The sequence below is a fragment of the Falco punctatus genome, assembly GCF_963210335.1.
Source record: "Falco punctatus genome assembly, chromosome: 1".
Lineage (NCBI taxonomy): Eukaryota > Metazoa > Chordata > Aves > Falconiformes > Falconidae > Falco > Falco punctatus.
The window spans coordinates 20,473,415-20,493,407 of NC_137580.1; the positions used below are offsets into that span (position 1 = coordinate 20,473,415).

The 19,993-nt window shown below is 39.1% G+C and overlaps 2 protein-coding genes across 2 annotated transcripts in view; one reads left to right on the forward strand and one right to left on the reverse strand.

Annotated features, from left to right (window-relative positions):
- Positions 1–19,993, forward strand: part of LOC308058191 (uncharacterized protein) — a 95,065-nt gene that overhangs the window by 54,863 nt on the left and 20,209 nt on the right. The window contains exons 2-4 of the mRNA XM_080373609.1: positions 12,942–13,025; positions 14,587–14,716; positions 15,641–15,861. Of these exons, the coding sequence (XP_080229735.1) occupies positions 12,942–13,025; positions 14,587–14,716; positions 15,641–15,861 (435 nt within the window). The remainder of the gene's footprint in view (positions 1–12,941; positions 13,026–14,586; positions 14,717–15,640; positions 15,862–19,993) is intronic.
- Positions 1–19,993, reverse strand: part of SYNPO2 (synaptopodin 2) — a 101,050-nt gene that overhangs the window by 15,329 nt on the left and 65,728 nt on the right. The window contains exons 2-4 of the mRNA XM_080373542.1: positions 17,275–17,426; positions 12,180–12,973; positions 6,621–8,803 (exon numbers count right to left, since the gene is read on the reverse strand). Coding sequence (XP_080229668.1) covers positions 6,621–8,803; positions 12,180–12,973; positions 17,275–17,426 — 3,129 coding nt within the window. The remainder of the gene's footprint in view (positions 1–6,620; positions 8,804–12,179; positions 12,974–17,274; positions 17,427–19,993) is intronic.

A 19,993-nucleotide genomic window follows, 5' to 3' on the forward strand; every position in this document is an offset into this window, starting at 1 on the left:
TTTTGCAATCCAGCATGTGTTACAGTGATTGGGAGTGTATTTTATTTCTGTAACATTCCTCCTTCTGTTCGTTGTGCATGTCTTAAATCAGTTAAAATCTACTGTCTCGGCTATAGATGGAAACATCGACAGAAACACTCCACCTCTTCAACAGTGTAGTCTTTACACCTGTTTCAAAATGACCTGGTTACTTTCATAGCAGTTTATGTTTCAGTTGCCTGGAATTATGAGGGAACTCTCTGTTTTAAGATGTCTGTCTAAAGACGTACAAAAGAAGCAAGGATTCTCATTTGAAAACACTATTGTTAGATTGGTTACCGCCCACAGGAAGCCTTCATCCAGATAGTTAATCTGTAAGTACTGTTCAGTAAGTTATTTTTCTCATGGTTGAGTTTCCTCAGGCTAAAGGAATGAGCAGTTACTGTAACACACTACCACCTAAGTTTGTGCAGGTTTCACACACACTGACATTAAAAAATATTTCTCAAAATCATTACAAACAGGAATAGATTTTTTCCTTTGAAACCTACAGAGGACAACAGGAGACTTGTTTAGCAAGCTATATAAAGAAAAAGGTTTTGCCTGCCTTACTCAAGGAAGCAAATGTTAAAACCATGGAAATATGGTCACATGGTTAGTCTTTGCTTGTAAAGGAAGAGTTCAAGTCTGCCTCTGTAGAGATCCTTTCAACACAGTATTTCATTGAGCTTCGGGGTTTCCCCTGCTTTTTAAATAATTTGATTAAAAAAACCTAAAGTGCTTCCTGTAGTAAGCACCTGGTTGAAAAGCACTTGTCTAACTAGCTCTCAAGTGATTCCAGCTCCTCCCTTATGTAATCACATGCAAAGGTAATGTTTACTATAAAGTAAGAACAGTCATTGTCATGGGTACTGTGGAGCTGTGACAGTGGCACCAAGTGTGCTATGAAATTACCAGGCTCACATATTATCCCAAGAAATCTATGAGCAATGAGTAATTCAGAGCTTCTGAATCCACGTTTTTTTTAAGATCTTGTTAAGTTTCTTCTTTGAATAAAATTTCTATTTCAAGCTGAGTAGAGTAATTATAAAATAATATTATACTGAGCTACGTAATTAAGATTTGCACTTGCCATGCTGAACCGCCAAAGTGATCAGTGGAATCCTGGGTGTTTGACTTCAGTCAAAGAAAGTTGTATGTTTTGTTAAAAAGGCAAGACTGGCAGAGTGGATCTTTTTAGAGTCAATCATTTTTTTTTATTCTTAAAGCTACAAAATCTAGAAAAGGGTCCTGGAAAAGAGAGGAGAAAGATTTTGCAAACTGTTAGTTGTGAAAAGTGCTGTCATTTCACTGGAATTTCCCTACCTCATCACATACAGAAGATTCCCTGCAGAGATGCTGGAGTAGCAGAGCATGATGGTGAGGCTGGTCCTTCGTTGAGGTGTCATCCTGGATACTTGATAAACAGTGCTCCTCCCAGATCATATAATTTGCTGTCAAGTTCTCTTTATAATTGCTTAACATCTTTTAGGAGGGTTCACCTTAGCGCTTTTGAAAACTCTCGTGTATAGGAGCTATCTACTGTTGTATCTTAGAGCAGTACTCTATTGACATGGCCTGCTTTTTCTTAAAGCTCACTTTTTTCTCATTGCTGAGTATTAGCAGGTTTGTTCTTTCATTTTTGTAAATAGTAGAGGAAAAAAATCATGCTCACTGAAGTGAGCACTCCAAGAATAATCCAAGAATAATCTAGAAAATTTCAACAAAAGTCTGGAGATAGTCAGTCATCTCTGTGCAGAATAAGTAAACCATTCTTGCTAATTGTTTTCTTCTCTTGTACCTTTAGCCTTTCATGATCTTCCGATAGGTATTTCACTCCGTGCAGTTTTCCGCTTTTTTTCCTGGCTTTTTCTCCCCACTGCTTGGCTCCCTCTAATCCCAGTAGTTTTTTCTCTCAAAGCTGCTGCTCTGCTACTGATTTTCCTATCTGAATCGTGCACCAGCCCCTCACTTCCTTATTTTTGGAGCCTGCTGATAACCCCACCTCTTAGTATTTCTTTACTTCAAATAAAATACTTGTGAATTCTGAACATTTGTTTTACTGTGAATAATAACAGCACATTGCCAAAAAGAAAATTGACTCATTGCCACGTGATTACTGTGGTGACAGCAAAATGGGTCACTGCAGTTTTAGGGCTGATTCTGTGTCTTGACTTTTGAATGTCTCATATAAATGAAATTAGATATACAAACGACAAGAAAATCGAACTAGGTATATCAAAGTAGGGTCAGTAAAAGAAGACTTCAGACAAAAAATAACAGAAACCTCCTTTTGGTGGCTGATCTTGAAAAGGCATTGGCTTGATCTCAAAGTGAATTGTCAGTGTGTCTAGAACAGAATTGGACATTTGCTGCTGCAAGTCTCGATGTGAGTCTGTTATGAAGTCCCACACTATTATCCAGGTGCTTTCGGAATGCAGGGTTATTGTCACTGGATATTGTCACATATGTTAGGATACCAGCAGAATTATTTCTTCCATAACAGCAGAAAGCAAAAGGAGGTTTACTTGTAAGAGATGGTAATGTTTACTCTGTAAATGTTCCTACAGAAAAAATTAATTGAAATACCTTGCCGTTTGTTTCATATGTTACCTTTTGCTGAGCAGGAGCACAGTAAGAGTGGTTCCCCTACAGAAGGGGAGGGGAAGTTAAGCAGTTCTTTGTTGAAGAACCACTACATTTTGTCGTTGATTTTTGCAGCAGAAATTTTAACTTTTTGTCTAAATGCTACTCATCTCTAAAACAAAACAAAACTTGTCAAGTCAGGTTTTACAACAAGAGGTTTATAACTGAATCAGGAATTGAAAGTATATAAATCCTTGATTGAGGTAGTTGTTTTCATGAAAAGACTGCCTAGAATGTGAGATCCAAACTGGTGCAGTATAATACCTCCAGTATGTACTATATTTAAATGTGCTAAAACCAACATAAACCCCTTATGTTCTTCTTTAAATGTGAGCAAAGTGGAAGTATTGTTATTAGGGGTGGCCTAGAATTCACTGTTAAATATGCTTACATAGTAAAAATAACAACCATGTCTTGGTAGCCTTGTCATATTATATTAAAATAATTCTAATAGCTGTTTCAGAAGATCATTTAAAAAAGCTTTAATGCCTTTCAAAATGAAATTTCAGATGGCTCCTCTCTATGCAAACTGTTCTTTCCTCGACATTTCAGCTATGTTTGACATCATCATTAGCTTATAATTTGGACCTATGGCAATGAACAGCTCAACTTTCCTCTGAATACCTGCTTCACAAGAGATTACATTTTAGATAAAACTGTTAAAGTAGGCTAGTCTTCTGAAATATCAATAAGAATTACAGACTTACCTGATTAGTAAAAAGAGTCTGGAAGCCAAGATGGATCCAAGCACTATGCATGTAGAATGATATATATATATGAAATTGAATTCAGAGTTGGACTTTGAATGGGATTTTCAAAAGATCTTATGAGTTAAAAGGACTGGTGTCACTAAGACTTCTGCTTTTAAGTCTTATTGGTGCTTTAGAAAATCCTTCTGTCATTGCTATAGGCCATATGAAATACTTTCATATAGCAGCAAAAAATTCAGAAGTGATAAACCCCGATATTTTCAGTGTAGAGGCACTTTCTTTTCTTTTGGACAAAGTAAAGTGAAGATAAGCCAATAGCTGTATTTTATATTGTTATCACAGAAGCTGAGTTTTTGCTTATTGCTGTAAGCATGCATATGATTAAGTTGACCTAAAGGAAATTTTGGGTTGTGCTGAAAGTGAAATAGATAGCAAAATTATTCTAAAGATGAAAATGATGCATTTCTGTCTTTCAGGTGAATTTGGTTCTAGACAAGATGATTCAGGAAACTGGAATATTATGTTTCAGTCCACAGCTCTCCTCTGGCTCCTATTAACTTGATTTCTGTCTTTCTGGAGAGCTGATTTCCTTTGCATGATCCCAGCCTTACCTCTTGTTTCTTCTGCTGATAATTAGAAGATAGTTATTATGGTTGTTATGGTTATTAATTATTATTATGGCTATTATTTATGTATGGTTATAAATAATGGTTATTATTTATTACTTGGAAAGTGGTATGCCATATGGGCATATATATGCTAGAAGTTAGATTTCAGTAATCCCTGTATTTCACAGGATAGTAAGCAGCTGGTGCTGAATTCCCAAAGTTACTGACCTGAGCCTGATGGGAACTGGTGTGCTTATAATGTACAGATGTATTTTATGAGAGGAGACTGTAAGCAAAAGCATGTAAGGCAATATTAGGCTGATTGGATTTCTATGTATCTCTTTAGCAGCACTGCTTGTCTTTGGAAGTATATCTTTATTCCAAGCAGATACTGGTATCTTGAACTTCTACCTAAAATAGTGTATGTAACTTCAGATAAAATTTTGATGGATGGGAAAGAAGGAAGAAGGAAAAGGAAGGGGGAAGGGGAAAAGGAAAGGAAGGGGAAGGGGAAAGGGAAGGGGAAGGATATTTCATGTTAATATGATAGTATAGAAAATAGATTTCCCGTAAAATATACTGTCAGTCTGTACATGTAAGTGAAACAAAAAAATAGCAAACAAACCGAAGAAAAAAAACCTCAAACAGGCAGAGAGGAAAGGGACAAGTTTAATGATAGAAGAAAAATACAGATATTGACAGTGGAAAACAGATAAAAGGGAGATCTCCAAAGGATTAAAATATTGCTACTTTCTATTTCCAGGTAAATGCAGTGTAATTATTTTCTGAGTTTTCCGAACTTTTTTTTTTTAAAAAAAATTTCCCATCATTCTCCTGAATTTGAAGAGGGAGATGGATCACTTGGTCATTTTTTTCAAATGCAGTCAGTATCCCAATCCAAAAATTAAAGGGAGAATAGGATTTTGGACGTTCAAAATTCCAAGGACTGGTTTTTCTAGGCTTGATTAGACTTTGATTCCAGTCTTCTTTCTGCATGTGCAACCACATCCATTCTTCTCAACTTTGATTACAGTTTGAGTTACCATTATGGAACGAAACTAATGTTTTGTTTATACTGGGGAATGTTTTCTTCATGAAGATATATAGTTCTACTAAAACCTCTACGATGTGAAAGATCCATAATCTGGTCTGTAGCTAGATGAATGGTAGTTTAAACAAATCTATGAACAGATTGTGCCAACTTTATTCAGAGTCACGCTTTAATCTTTAGCTCCACGCTTGGGATGGATTTTGATACCCTTAGTTGTGTGAAACAACACCTTGTTTCAGACCTAGCACCGCTGATGTTAACAGGACTGCTTACTGGAAAACATGCTAAACTATTCAAATATAGCTCCTTGATTTCAGCAAGACTGTGTATTTACTGCAGTATTATACAGTGCATTCCAAGACCACAGACTCTTTAAGAATTTTCTACGGTAGCAGTATTTCAATCCTTAGTCCGCAACACAACAAGTAAAAGGTGAAAGTGTAAGACCAGAGTAAAAAGATTTAAAGTGGGAAGAAGCACTGTAAAGCCCCAAGTGAAAATAATAAAATGTGTACAAGAGACCAGTAGGAAGACATGGCCACGTTTAAGATTTGCTGTTAAGTGTTTAGTTCTGTGGCCTATACTAACCTGGCAGAAATAATCGGTACTCTTGAATATATGTATCCCTTTGGTTCTCAATCTCTGTGCTTTCACAAGAAACTATTGCATTACATTGCAGCTGCAAAACCCAGCTCACCTCTTCACTGTTCAATAATTTTTATTTACTGGCTTCTATCTTACTTGCTGGATTCAAGGCAAACTTTGGCTAAAAATATGTCTGCCCTTGCGATGTCAAATTTCCCCAAAATGGGAAATCTTTGATAATTTTTCCAGCTGTCCTTCCATCTCTTTTAGTCTTCAGAACACTCGAGCATCTCTTATAGCACATACTCTGTGAAATCACAGAGGCAGTTCATGATTTTGGATCACAGCTGATCCACATAGCTTACAAACTAAGCCCCTGGCCGATCAATCAGATTCCTGTGGAAGGACCTTTGAGCCAGGACAGATTCCAACTGAATTCAGTCGGTCTCTGTGCAGGCCAAAGGACTATCCAGTTGTATTCTGCTAGTGATCAGTCAGAGTCTAATACTGTATTTATTTTACGCTGTAATATTACTAATACATATTACTATTAATATCATTTAATAAGGCACCTCTTTAAAAAAAAGTCCTCAAATCCCTAAGTCATTAGAACATAGTTAGGAAGGGGGGCAGCAAGAAAGCTCTTTTCTATTAATTTGACATACCAAGAATATTGCTTACTGTTGTTTCTGCTGTAGTCTAAAGCAAAAACCTAGTGTCCTGCTTGCTTAATACAATGGTATCTATTCATTGCAGGATGTTACGTGTATAAAGCATATGCACAAATGTGCTAAAATTTTCATCTATTTTGATTCCTTAAAAAAGTTCAAATATTTTGGACCCAGATTTGAGGTGATACATCTGACATTATTAGGTAAGCTAAGGAATACTATTGGCACTGGTTTTGTGCCAGGTTACCATTGCGAACAATTGATTGCAAGCAAAATGGACACTAAGTTTCAGCTATAAAGTTTACTCTTCAATAATTGATGGCTTCCACACCTGTGCAGTGACGCCAGCTTTCTTTGCTGAAAATTTTGGCCTCGGAGCAGTAAACAAAGAAGATGTGGTGGATTCTGGCTTAGAAAATGCAGGGTAGCCTGTAGATGAATATGATTCGTTTACTGGAATAGAGGCATTTGACTGAAACAAAGGTGGTGAACTGTAGGCTGGCACGGAGTACACTGAAGATGGCCGGGCGTTAGTGGGAGAACCAGCACTAGGTGGTCTTAAAGGTAGAGCTTGCTTGGAAGTGGACAACTTTGATGTCTGCTTAATTGCAAGGCTTTCCTTAGTACTAGGAGGTTGAAAAGTAAATAAAGATGCATCGAGTTGATAAGGTTGATGTTTCATAATATCCAAAGCATTGAGACCTTTCTTAGGTTTTCTTTTTGTATTCTTGGTAGCAGCAGTGGATTTGGAGGAAGGTTTGGTAGCAGCAGGAGGGTAAGATGGGCAGTGGATGGGATTATAAGCGACAGGTGGAGGTGCTCGGACATTAGATGAATATTTCCAAGAAGCTGGTAAAGATGGAGTTGGAGATGAGGCTCGTGCCATATTTGCCTGCACAGTCTCTGAATCTACCACATACTTCTCCATTCGAGAGTGCCTTCTGGCAAATAACTGTGCTCCTTTTCCACTCATAGCTGGTGGCAACTCAAAGGGTGGCTTTGTTCCTCCAGCACTTGGTGTGACTGGTGGTGTCTTGGGTGTGTGGCTTGGACTTGCTAGGGTTGCCTGAGGCCCTTTGAAAGGACCAGCTAGGTTGAGAGTACTTGGGGGATGCGCAGGAGAATGAGGAGACTGTGGAGATTTGGGTGGTGCAGGATATGCTGCCTGAGGTGAGGCTGGTGCTGGGAAAGAGGGAGCCTTGTTAGGAGCCACAGCTGAAGGTGACCAAACTGGTGAAACTGGAGTATCAGCACTAGGAGAGACCTTGAGTGAAGGCTTTGGAGCAACAGGAGGAGGGGCCTTTTGTTTAGATGCTTGAGTCTGCATGAAATTGCAAGCTTCAGCTCCCAAACTGAGGTAGTCTTCTTCAGGTCCTGACTCAAAACCAGCTCCAGTACCTTTTTTGCCCTCTGCATTGTGTACAAGGGACAACAGGGCAGGATTAGGACTTACTTTGGGTGTTTCTTTGAAAGTGAACATAGGTTTTGAAGTGCTTCTTCTCTTCGCCTCTTGCAGTATCCCAGTTCTTTTGGCTGGCACTGCAATCCTTTCATCTCTGGATGCTATATGTTCTGTTGGCTCGATGGGTGACCACACAGCTGGAGCAGCTCTGCTGGCTACAGGAGCTGAAACAGGTCTATATAAAGCCTCAGGTGGTGGGCTAACAGAGCAGTAAGGAGGTGGCCCTGGTATGTCTGAAAGAGGACTAGTGACATTTCTTACAGATGAAAATGGTGCAGCTGCTCGGTTTTGAACGCCAGAAGAGAAGGGTTTAGCTGTTTTATTCAAAGATGCTGCTTTTTGAGCTTCAGAGGACTGAAAAGAGAGGTTTGTGTCTGGTGCTAAGCCAAAGCCATTTTGTTGTACCATTTTGCTATAATTCTGGCTCACATCTGCATAGCTTTTGCTCACACAGGTCTGCTGTCTTGACATTTCTTCCTCTTTTGTTTGATAGACTGAAGAGCTTACTTTCTGGAAGTTCTCTGATATGGTGGCTTCCCTTTGTTCCTCTGTATGCACTGTGCGTGCCTTCATCTCCTCTTGCTCAGCTGTAATCTGATCCATCCTCTGCCGCCTCTTGGCAAACATGAGGGCCCCTTTACCTGTGCTCTCTGGAAGTGTCTGCATCTCGTCTCCACTTTTTGTCTTCTTTTCAACCTCAAGTAGACCACTGTCCCAGTCAAACGTCACAATCTTGCCGTCGTTGTCAATGTCAGAGAAGAAATCTTCATCTATTTCTGACTCACTTGTTGCAAGCAAACTCACTTCAAAAGTGTTTTCTTTGTCCCCCTCTTCACCTTCACCTTCTTCACCCTCGTCTTCGTCACGTTCTAACTCCCCAGTACCGTAGCTGACTAAAGTATATTTCCTGGCCCTTTGACGACGCTTCTTGAACATCAACACCCCCTTGGAATTGGGATTGGGAGCTGCTGTCAGCAGCAATGCAATACTTTTACATTTAGATTTGGCTTCTTTGACCTGCTTCTCTGACAGACTCTCACTTCGCCGGAGCCCTGTGGAAAGAATTGAAAGGCACATTTAACTTTACACAGCCCACAAAAATAGTTCTGCATTTACCTATACTGAAATTTACCCATTGTCCCCTTTCTATATATAAGACCTTTATTATTTTTTTTATGGAGAGGTCATTATACTTAATTTACTAATACACAATATACTTAATATACTAATTCCCATAATAGCAACTGTGTTGTGAATTCCATTCCCAGCGTTCCTTAGAGCCACACCCATACAAGTTCAAAGGCTACATCACTTTTGTTAGGACTTTTTTAGTTCAACAGGAAGGTTACGTGACGTGTGTCTCTGTTTCTAGCATTCTTGATTTTATTCCCATAAGTAATCTCAGCAGCAACAGGCAGACAGTATTTTCTCATTTATTCTATTTCTATGATCTGTTATTTACCAAGTGTTTGACCACAGTTCTTAGGCTTACAGCAGACATTCCCAGCCAGCCAGGCCCATGACTGCTTAACATCTGAGTTCAAATAAAACTGAGTGTATTCCATCTGACGGTAATGGCAGCTTCTGCCATTTATGTTTTTATTTTACTCGTATGAATGACAAAATGCGTATAGTTGCTAAAAAGTCAGTATGCTTCTATATATTAGCTATTTAAAAGCAAGTATAAATCCACAAAGGCATACACAGAAACAGTTAGCATTAACTTTCAGCCCCTTGGAAGACATGAGATTTTGGGTATGGTACTCAATGAAAGCAGGTTTCAGTCTTTTAGCAAACATTACTTGCCTGAAACATAATCCAAAATTGTATAGGATATAACAGCTCCAGAATATTTGTTTCAAAAATGTGGCAAGAATGAATACATATTTAAGAACTTAATCAAGGAGGCTCAACTAACTTCTCAAGAGTATTCGCTAGCATATATCAATAATACATATTTCTTAAAAGCATAAATTATTGGTTTTCATCAAGTCATGTGGAACAGGAATAGATGCAGCTGTAAAGCTGACAGATGCGCTGCACTTCAGCATGATTGCCTCCTTGTTATGTGACATGGAGTATTTGCCTCATGGGGCAACACTAGTCAGGTGGTGTCCCTGTTTCTTTCTCTTCCTTATATTCTACTGCCACATCTCATGAATGACAGCCCCATTAGCTTCTTCCTTTAAAAAGCTAGAATGTAATGCTGTTCCTGCCTAAAGCAGTGGTTGCCTTCCACTTAATTTCAAAAGGAAAAAAGTAAGGCTCTCATATATGAAATCAGAACTGTAAATTATATAGTATGTTTTACTAGCATAAATAAAGCAAACTCATTAAAGAAAGCCATGTGATGTTTTTTCCATTAATGATCCTTTTAGCCATGTCGGTAGATGGAGTCTGATACTTCTCCTATTAAAGACAATTGGAGTTTTGCCATTATGCCAGATGACAGCATGGCTGGAGCAATGGTTCTCACAAGAACCTATAAACCAGAAAAAAGCATGGCACCCAAACCAGAAATGTTTAATATTTTATTGTGAGAGGGCCAAATCACATAATCCTTGGCTCAGTCTTTTGATGATCCCAGTGCTTACAATAGTCACTGAAGACATTTTTGAAAAGTGTGGGCCTTAGTGTTAGAGTGCCTCTGCAAACAGAAAGCATGCAAGTTCTACACTTTCAAATAGGCTACTTGCATCAGCAGGATGTGTTTTTCTGGGAAGGGGATTTAGCAGGTACCCGTGCGGTTCTGTGAAAAGCAAAAATGGAAACTTTTCATTTTGCTAGCATATTTTTTCTTAATTCATCCAGATAGTTACTTAATAGTTTCAAAAGATGGCAGAAGAAATGTTACATGTTCAGGTAAATAATATGGGAATACTATTTACAGAGAAAATTTCTGCTAATGAGATCAAACACCTATAATAAATGTTCTCTAGTTGAGACTTCAGTACTGCATTATAACTTAAATTTACCAAAAAAATGCATAGTATTTGCTGCACACAGATTCCTGTATGCTTGGCAATTTGTTTGCTCTCATGCGTAGACAGGATTTTACAAATAATAGTGTTAGTAATACTAATTTTAATTATAATTAAATTTTATTTTTATAAGTAATAATAAAAAAGCAAGCATTTTTGTAGATTAAATCAGTGGTTCCTAAGGATAACAACCTGCTACTTGATTAGAAGGAATTGAGATTGTCATAGTTAAGATGGAAAAAGGACAGACTGTGTGTTACTTGAACAAAAAGTTTATCATGTAATGTATAGTTCATTCTTTGTACTTTTGCCTTATTAGACAGGCACTGCAAGTAATTTTCTAGGAAAGACAGGCACAGTCCCACAGTTGGTTCTAACTTTGCAGTCAAAATGTAAAGCATGTGCACTTTTCTTTTATGCTTCATTTAATATGCCAAAAATACGTGGATTGCATACAGACACTTAGGCATAAGTAACAGTTTAATCCACTTGCCAATAAGATACAAATGGTTATCATGCTAAAAATATGCTTACAGAGGAATTAGCAGTGGGTTAGCAGACTAGTTCCAACACTACATATGAAATAGCTTGTTGCTACAGTATATCACTGCACACATTCAAGCACCTTTGACATACTGCTACTAGATCCCCAGACAGGATTCTTTACATTGTTGGGAAAGAGCAAGCAACCAATAGAAAGGTCCCAAATGAATAAAATAAAATAAAATAAAAAATTAATAAATAGTATCTATCTACAATCAGTTAACTGATATTGGATCCAGTTGCAAGTTCGCTTTCATATAAACTTCTTGGACACTTTTTGAAGCTGACCTCTGGGTACGGGAGTCAGAAGAAATAGCATGTTCACTTTACAGTCTGGATAAGACTGATAAAACAGAAAGGATCATGTAACAGTTATACACATGCTAGTGTCTGTCAAAATCTCTTCTGCAGGCAACATCAAGCTTTTCTACTAGCCTTTTTTATTAACTTCTAAGAGCAGTGGCATGGCTTTGATTTTAGATGATGCAAATGACAACACAAAGCTTTTGCTATAAAAGGAGAAATGCACAGGATTCACTTAGACATGTGCAAGCAAGTTGCTTTTTTTGTTAATATTCTACAGATTGCCTCTGAGCAGAAGCCCTTTTTGGAGATGTAAGTATTGTTAGTTGGACAAATTCATGAGTTAATTTCAAAGTGGATGTCTACTAGAGCAAAGTTATACAGCACAGTTAAGGCATTGGTATACTTTTGGCTCATTACCAGGAGCATTGTATTACCCTGAAAATAGATATAAAGAAGAAAGAAACATCATTGAAAAGAGTAAGAGAGAGGGAAAGTTAGAAAACTGCAGAAAACATTTTTTTACTAATGCATTCTAAGTTCTGAAATTAAAGTTTAAAAAGATACCCTCAGGCAGTGCACATGATTAGATGGGACATACTTGCGTGCCTCGCCCTGTGCTTGAGAGGTCTGTGATCCCTTTCGGAGTGCTGGTCGTCTTCTCCCTGCTCTGTGCCTTCTGATGAGATTGCAAAGGAGAGGAGAGAAGGAGGTGCTTCTGACTGCCCTCCTTCCACTTGAGAATCAACACACCCCCTTTCAGCTAGAGACCTGGGTGCTTCCTTCTCCCTGTCTGAACAGTCTAGGATCACCTCCACCCTGGGGAGAGATGGAGCTGCATCTTGGATCCTCTTGACCTCTTTGCCACTAGAAAACTGGACTACTTTGCTTGACCACTGGATGTTGCCCTCTTTCATGCCCAGGGGAATTGCAATTACAGGGCTAGTCCCGTCTTGTTGTACGCTGGGTCCTCTTCCTGAAGGGGTGCATTTTTCTGCCCCTAAGAGAGTCACAGCAGGAGCATTGGTGCCCTTGTGCGCATCATTTGAGAGGGACAACTGCAGCTCAACCATAGTACCTGGCCTTATTTCTTCTGTCTTCCCCCTGAGAGCAGCCTCATCTGTCACGAGCACCTTGGAGGTGCCTATCACTTTAGAAGTAATTCTGTGGCTTTCTGTGGTCTCTTGTTTCATTTCAGAAAAGTGTATGTTGCTTTCTCCTGCTCCCTGGTGAGTGTCACTGTAGATCTCTGTGATGCATAAATCTCCATGGGGTATTTCTTTCTCTGTGTTAATTTGCAGTGTAGTACTCTCCCTATATTCCTCATTTTTTATGTCATCGTGCTTTCCATTTTCTCTTTCAGCACTCAAGGTTTCATTTATTCCACTGGACGATCTGCATATACATAAACAATTCAACAAATTAAGACGCTGTAAGCACAGCAATTGTAAGTACAGTTACAAAAGCAATTCTGTGTAGTATTTTTTCCCTGTATTAATTGTGGTACCTGCTAGCAGGTACATTTAAGTAGAACACTTTTCCCAGAATGTAGAGGTCTTAAATTGAAGCATCCTTTTTTCCTTCAACAATCTTCAAATTAACAGTTCAGTAAGAGGGAAATTACTGTGATAGAACTGTGATCCTACTACCATCTCCTGCAATGTTGAATTACGTCATTCCTAGCATCAGTATGCTTTTGCAGACACGTTTCTGTTATAGTGATTCCAGACAAATGATGCTGAGACTTCTGGGACAATGCTTCTTCATATTTCACATATGCATGAGAAAATTAACTTTGCATGACCCCAGAAGAGTGGTTAATTTTTGGCTCTGTGGGTACTACTGCAACTGTTTTAGGCACCATCCTCACATATAGTTCCTGTCCCAAACAGTTTACTTGCTAGGGTATAGGTAAGTACTGGATGAGGATCAGAGAGAGGGAAATGGATACTTAAAATACACATTCCAAGAACTTCTGTGAAGATCATCATCCTCATATATATCATGGAATAATTAAAACATTCTGGCCCTATTCCAGTATATGAAGGTGTGATCCAGTGTAAAAGGGTAGAGAGCCCATACAATATTTTCTAGTCATTAAAAAAAAGGTACTTCTAAGTGGCAACTTCCTGAAGCCTACTGTATACCTCAGTGTAGCTCCCTTTTTTAAACTACTCATCCCCCTGGCCCAGTTAGGCTGTTTTACTGGTGTTAGGGCTCCTAGTGTACTCTTTAGCTTCTTCTTTCAGTACTCTGGGCCAGTACTGAAATTCAAGAAGAAACCATTCCTGTACAGCAAGACTGCAGGCTGTTATTAAGGCTTTCTGTTGACTAGAAAGTAGCAAAACACTTTTTCAAATGAGGGAAGCAGTAGGTAACCTCAGTAAAGTATTAATTTCAAGTATTACAGAGATTTCTGAAATCAAAAGCAGGTCCCAGGTATTCTGAAACTTTGGAACCCCCTACAAAGAAAGGCTGAAAGAAGCAACAGAAGAAATAAATCTGTCAGTACACTGAAGAAACCTCAATGTCACTTGCTTTTCTAGTCATGCAGCATACTGTTTGTAGCAGTCTGGGTCTGCCTCAAATAGCACAAAACGTGTAACATCCATTAAACCACATGTGGAGCTACATAAAGGTCAGACAGATTTTAATTTAGGGAGATGCTTGTGAGTGCTGCTGGATTCTGTCATATGATGCTATTCGGATGATCAATTGTACTGCTTGTAAGTACAGATAAATTACAAGAAACCTGTAAACATTTCCTTGTAAGATATGAGACTGGGGGCTGGGCTAGCTAAATGTTAGCCTTTATTGGTAGCCGAGTGATTGTGTGTGTGTGAGAGACAGAAAAATTTCCACCTTAAAAGGATCTCGCTACTTATGGATATACTTCTACTCTATATAGACATAAGTGTGTATCCATGTGTCAAGAGGCAGAATACTGGGTCAGATCTCTTTTTTGTCGTTTAAGATTCTATTTTGACACATTATTATTTTTGTTTTAGGTCTTTCCAGCTCACTGCAGGAGCAACACCCCTGGTGTAATTCCAGGAAGGAAGCAAAACTCGTGGAGTCAGCACACCAGGGTTTGTCTCAGAGTCATGTTTTACTCCCTACGTGGTGCATTTCATTTTGGTATGCACCGAGCACACTCCCTACTTCCCCCTAGAAATTTTCTTTCTAGACTCAGTGGTAGCCCAAGGGTTGCTAACACTGATGTGAAAGGGCAGGCTAGCATTTCTGTTTCTATCCTCACTCTTGGTGTTTCCTTCAGCATTTGTCAGGAAGGTCAGCAAGATGCTCCCCCACACAGCATCTGGAGAGTGCCCACCCTACAGAGTGTCTCTTTCCTATGATCCTGTAAACCAAAGATTTTGTGAGCACTGCTGATCAGTAACTGACTGTGGTTTACAGGGCATTGGGAGAACTTTGTGCAGACATCAAAGACCAAGTAGCATTTTAAAAACTACTTTAAAAAACTTAACTTTCCTCCCAGTAACCTTAGTAACAGCAGAGTTAGGCCAACAATGAGTGCCTATGAAAATCTCATCCTTCATGCAAATAGTTCAAGAACAGTCAGAAGCTTCCCAAGGAGAAATATTCTTCCCTGCCAGCGAAATGTGCTGGGATGTAAAAGTCACCATTGAAGCACCATTTTCATTAGGCACTATTCTTTCCCTATGATTTCCAGCATTTTTTTCAGATGGCTGCTAACAAGTGGCTACTCAGGAAAGGAAGGGTTTGCTACTCATTGCTCTGAGGATGATAAGACACTTCCTGAAAGATCCTTCTGGTGGTAGTGCTGAGAGGGCTACTACCCACAGAGGAGGTGGCAGAGGAAGTGTTTCAGTTTATTCTTCCATACCCTGGAAGATAATGACAGTAGGGCTGATGAGAAGAAATTCAAAGATTCTCATGGTGAAATCCTTTAGAAAGTTTTAGTCACTTTCAGAGTGTTGTGCAACTGCAGTTTTCTTAAAATTTCTAACAGATGCAGTTTCATTCCATGAAACACTGAATTACGTAGTCTGAGCACTCTGGTTTGGTTCTGATTTTCAGGATGTTGAAAACCAGATTGATTCTTGCTGTTCACCATACAGTTCCAGTTGGGGGCAATGGAGTGAACAGAAGATGTGCCGTGACTTTCAGCTGGAGTGTATGGTGGCCTTCAGACCAACTGAAATACCAGTTACAAAGCAGCAACAGGCAGGAGTCAAAGCATATGGAGCTAGTTCTATGGCTGCAAAGAAGACAGCTGGTCAGCCACAAATACCATTTTTGTAAGTGCAGTTCCAATAGTTGTGTTATGAGTTAAAAACATAAGAATGCAGATATCACATGAGGAACATTCAAGTGGTACACCACTGAACCAGAAACAAGAGCTATGCACTATGGAGAAGGTAAGTGTAATCCTCAGTTATCGCTGTTCCCCTGATCTCGTCACAGTGATCCATAACTCAGCCCAAGACAACATACACAGACAGGCCACGCAAAATGTCTGCTATAAATGAAAAGAATAGTCCTTGGGAGCATCTTGTTTTGAAGGCAGATTGTAACTTTGAAAGGCTAGACACTAGGAAAGTTCCTTTGTGCAGGTTGCAGAAACCACAGAGGAATTTCACATGTCTTTTCCTGGTAACCAGAGACAACTGCCTTTTTTGCACCAAAGTCCTTTTTCAGCCTTTCCAGTGCCACTGCTCTGTTAGCTGTTGTGATGAATCCTGACTCCTTCTGTCCTCCTGCTCCTGCCTGTGGGAGAGCAGACACTGGGAACTGCAGGAGCTCAGGGGGAGCCATAATTCCTTACGAGGAGTGTGGAAGTCTCAGGTCTTTTCTTCCCCTTCTTACCCACACTGATGGCAATTCAGAGTTCATCTTGTCTGAATTCACAAAGTCTGGGGAGAATGTGCTTACTGCAACTCAAGATCACATATATTACACTGATAATTACAGAACAGCCACTGGAATACACTGATGTACGGGTGAGCAATATTGCCACTTGCTTGCAAATTTACGTGACGGTTCTCTAAGAAGCTTGAAGCATTTTGAAAGAAAACTGAAATTCACTATCACTATTTTATATATGGAGAAGCTGAGAGCCAGAGAGCCTTAAGTGACTTGTCCCACCTCATCTAGTGAAGTGATAACAGCTACAGAAATAGAATTCATGATTTCCAGACCCTCTGCCCCTCCTGACTGCTAAAACATTTTGCCACCCAAGAAGACCATTTGCCATGTCATCATCAAGGCATATCTGTGTAACACACTTTCTCCGTCTACACAGCCTGTGCTTTTTGTAAGCCTCACTTCCCTATCTATGGGGAATAACAACACTTCACTACTTCAAAGGGGTGGAAAGAATAATTGTACTCAAGATTGCAGTATGCAGATATGGTAGTGGACACCTTGTAAGTATTAAGAATACTTAATAAGAAATAAATTTGTTACATTTGGAGACTGTACTCTTAATTCTGTGCCTGAACTGTGATGTTCAGATTATATACAATAATTCTTTCAGGTCAAATACTCCGTCTTCCCTCCCTTTTCCATACAGACAGGCAGACTTACAGACTAATAAGAGGACTATCAGAAGCTCACAGTGTAAGTCTGCAAAATGACTGCATTCAAAACCAGAATTTTCCATGTGGTTCACTGAACCAAATTACATCAAAGCATTCTGAGCATTCCTGTACCTCTTGATAAGCATCTGCAGGACGTCAGTCAGGCTTTCCATCAGAACAATAACTTCAGCATAGGTTAAGTCTCCACAAGGCTTGCCATTGATAGACACCACCTCATCTCCCTCACACAGTCCAGCTTTAGCTGCTTTGCTCTTGTTGCGAACCTACAATGAGTCAAAAACAAATTTCGAATGGCACAATTAGTGTTCATTTGAAAACTACGACCATGTCCTCAACTTCCTTTTGTCTATACAAAAGAAAAAGAATCAGTAATATTGATCATAAACATATTTCTAGTAACACAAATTAATACTTCTCCCAGTTCACGTTAATGCTGTTTTGGCCAGTAATAACAAATACAAAATCTTCTGCTTTACTGAGCTTGTGAGCTACATGTCAAATAGGTTGGATTTATTTTTTTATAAACAGGGAGACAGAAGTTTGGGGCAAAAATCAGTTGATCAGAGTTTAGCAGAAATGCACAAAATCTCATTAGTTTCTCCCAAAATAAAAGACTACTAGAGGTGAAACCTGTGCCAGGATTTTAAAAGAAAAGTGTGTAACTTCAGGCTTCTCTGGGCAGAATGTCAGTATCCACACACGGTTAGAGCTGTAGGTATACAGACTTCTGGTATACTGGACACTATTCCTTGGATGCCCAACTGTAGTTTTAGTTGTCAAACTATAAACATCTGAATCACTGGAGATCCTAAATCCATGTTCAGATAATCCATCTAAATAAGTGCTCTGATTTATGAAAGTTAAGACATGCTCATTATGGTTTAACCCTCCCTCTCAAGTACTCGTTCAAGAACCTTACACAGCTTGGTTTCTTGCTTTTCAGTTCTTTTTCCACTGGCAGCATGTTATAACTTATCACAGTCTTTCTACAACAAAACCTAGACAGCTTTAACACCACTCAAGGTATGTCATACAGTTGACTGCTATTTTTAAAGTACATATTTGGCAAACAGTATGTTATATTAACCAGGATGTTTGCAGGAGTCTATTTTAAAATGACACATATACATAAAAGGTCTGTCCTTGAGTTCTTTGCTCTTAAACTTGTACCTGTTGGCTTGAGTATTTTGGCCTTATACAGCGCTCAGTTGGTGGGTCAATATGTTATCCTTATTAATTCTCATAGCGTTTTCTTGAATATTTTTGAAGTACTCTAGCTCTACCACACTCAGAACAGCAGTCAGTCCCCACTGGCTCTAGGAAGGTTACTTCTGATAGACACCAGATTTGAGGGTGCAACTTTCCCACAGACGCATGGAATTATCCCATATATACTATTAGGCCATGGGGCTGGTACCTGAGATGCATTTCTGGAGGCAATTTTGGAAAGCTTCTTGGAGTCAGGTTGATATGTGGAATAAAGAGTGAGATTGCATATTTTTCTGTGGCGGCACCATACATCTTTGTTGCTTCAATTTACACATACCCATATATCATATTATAGCGTTTTAGGCAGGGAAAAAACAGAAGCCTTGTGCATACAGAAGCCGGGTTCTACCTTGCAGAGTTCACATTTACAAATATGGAGTGGTATGCCGCTCTGTTTATATCCCCTTAGGCAAGAGCATAAACATCCTTGTGCTTTGGGAAGAAATGACAGTTTAGACAGTGTTTAGAATGTTTTGCTTCATATATGAGTGAGGATTTGGGTTGAGGTTTTGTTATTGTTTTTTTAAAAGCTATTAAAATGTAAAGGCCTGATTGTAAATATGTAATGTGAATGCTAGGAAGAATTTTGAGGGGCACTTTTTCAAAAACCATGGAAACAGCAATTACAGCAACATGTGAACTCTGAAATAGCGTTATGTGATGCCTAGACTGTGAGAAGAAAACTTGTTTCTGTTTCTTCATTAAATGTCAGTAAGATTATTTGGGGTCCGTTCTGTCACAGATTATCATTACAGCTGTCTCAGGAGAGAAACTGTTACCCATTTCATAGCTTCAGTGATTTATGTCAAAAAGCAAAAGTACAAATATACCATGCTAATAGGTCTACATGAATTGCTACACAACTCAACAAACTCCATAGTTTTTTAAACTGACTCCTTGGTAGTGTACAATGGAAGCAGACAACGGCACTGAATTTCATTTTAAAGTTCTTGAAAGGGCACCTCTGTCCATTTTGCTGCCTTGTGATTGTTGGAAGATCACAATTGTGAGATATTTGGACTGTCACACAAAACTTCAGCCCCTTTTTTGACTGGTCACACAGGAAAGATATTACTGTAAGTTGCTATGCCTCATTCTCTGGTAGCATTTCAGTTCATGCGCACATTAGACCAAATTTCCTGTCATTATTATATTTCCAGGTTTATCTACATAAATCAAACCTTTAACATGATTTTACCATTGCAGGATCACACTGCACATGCTGTACGTATTAACAGTTCTCCTGACTATATGTCAGCCTTTTTCCCAGCCTCCTCCAGAGGCACCTGTGCATCCCAAATTTGAGTAATGTCTATATATCACCTCAGTATTATCAGGGGGGTTTTTTGTGTTTCTGTTGGGAGAATAAAAGGGAGGAGAGAGCACTAACAAAAAGTGAGCAAGGGCAGGTTGTACAGTAACTTATAGCAGGTTGCTTCTAGGGTAGAAATATACCATCTTCGTTTGTGTTATTTTAGCCTCAAGATATCACCATGTTACTCAGCAATACGTAGACTGCCTTGCCAGACAAGCTGTAATTGTGTCTGGGTTTGATTATTGG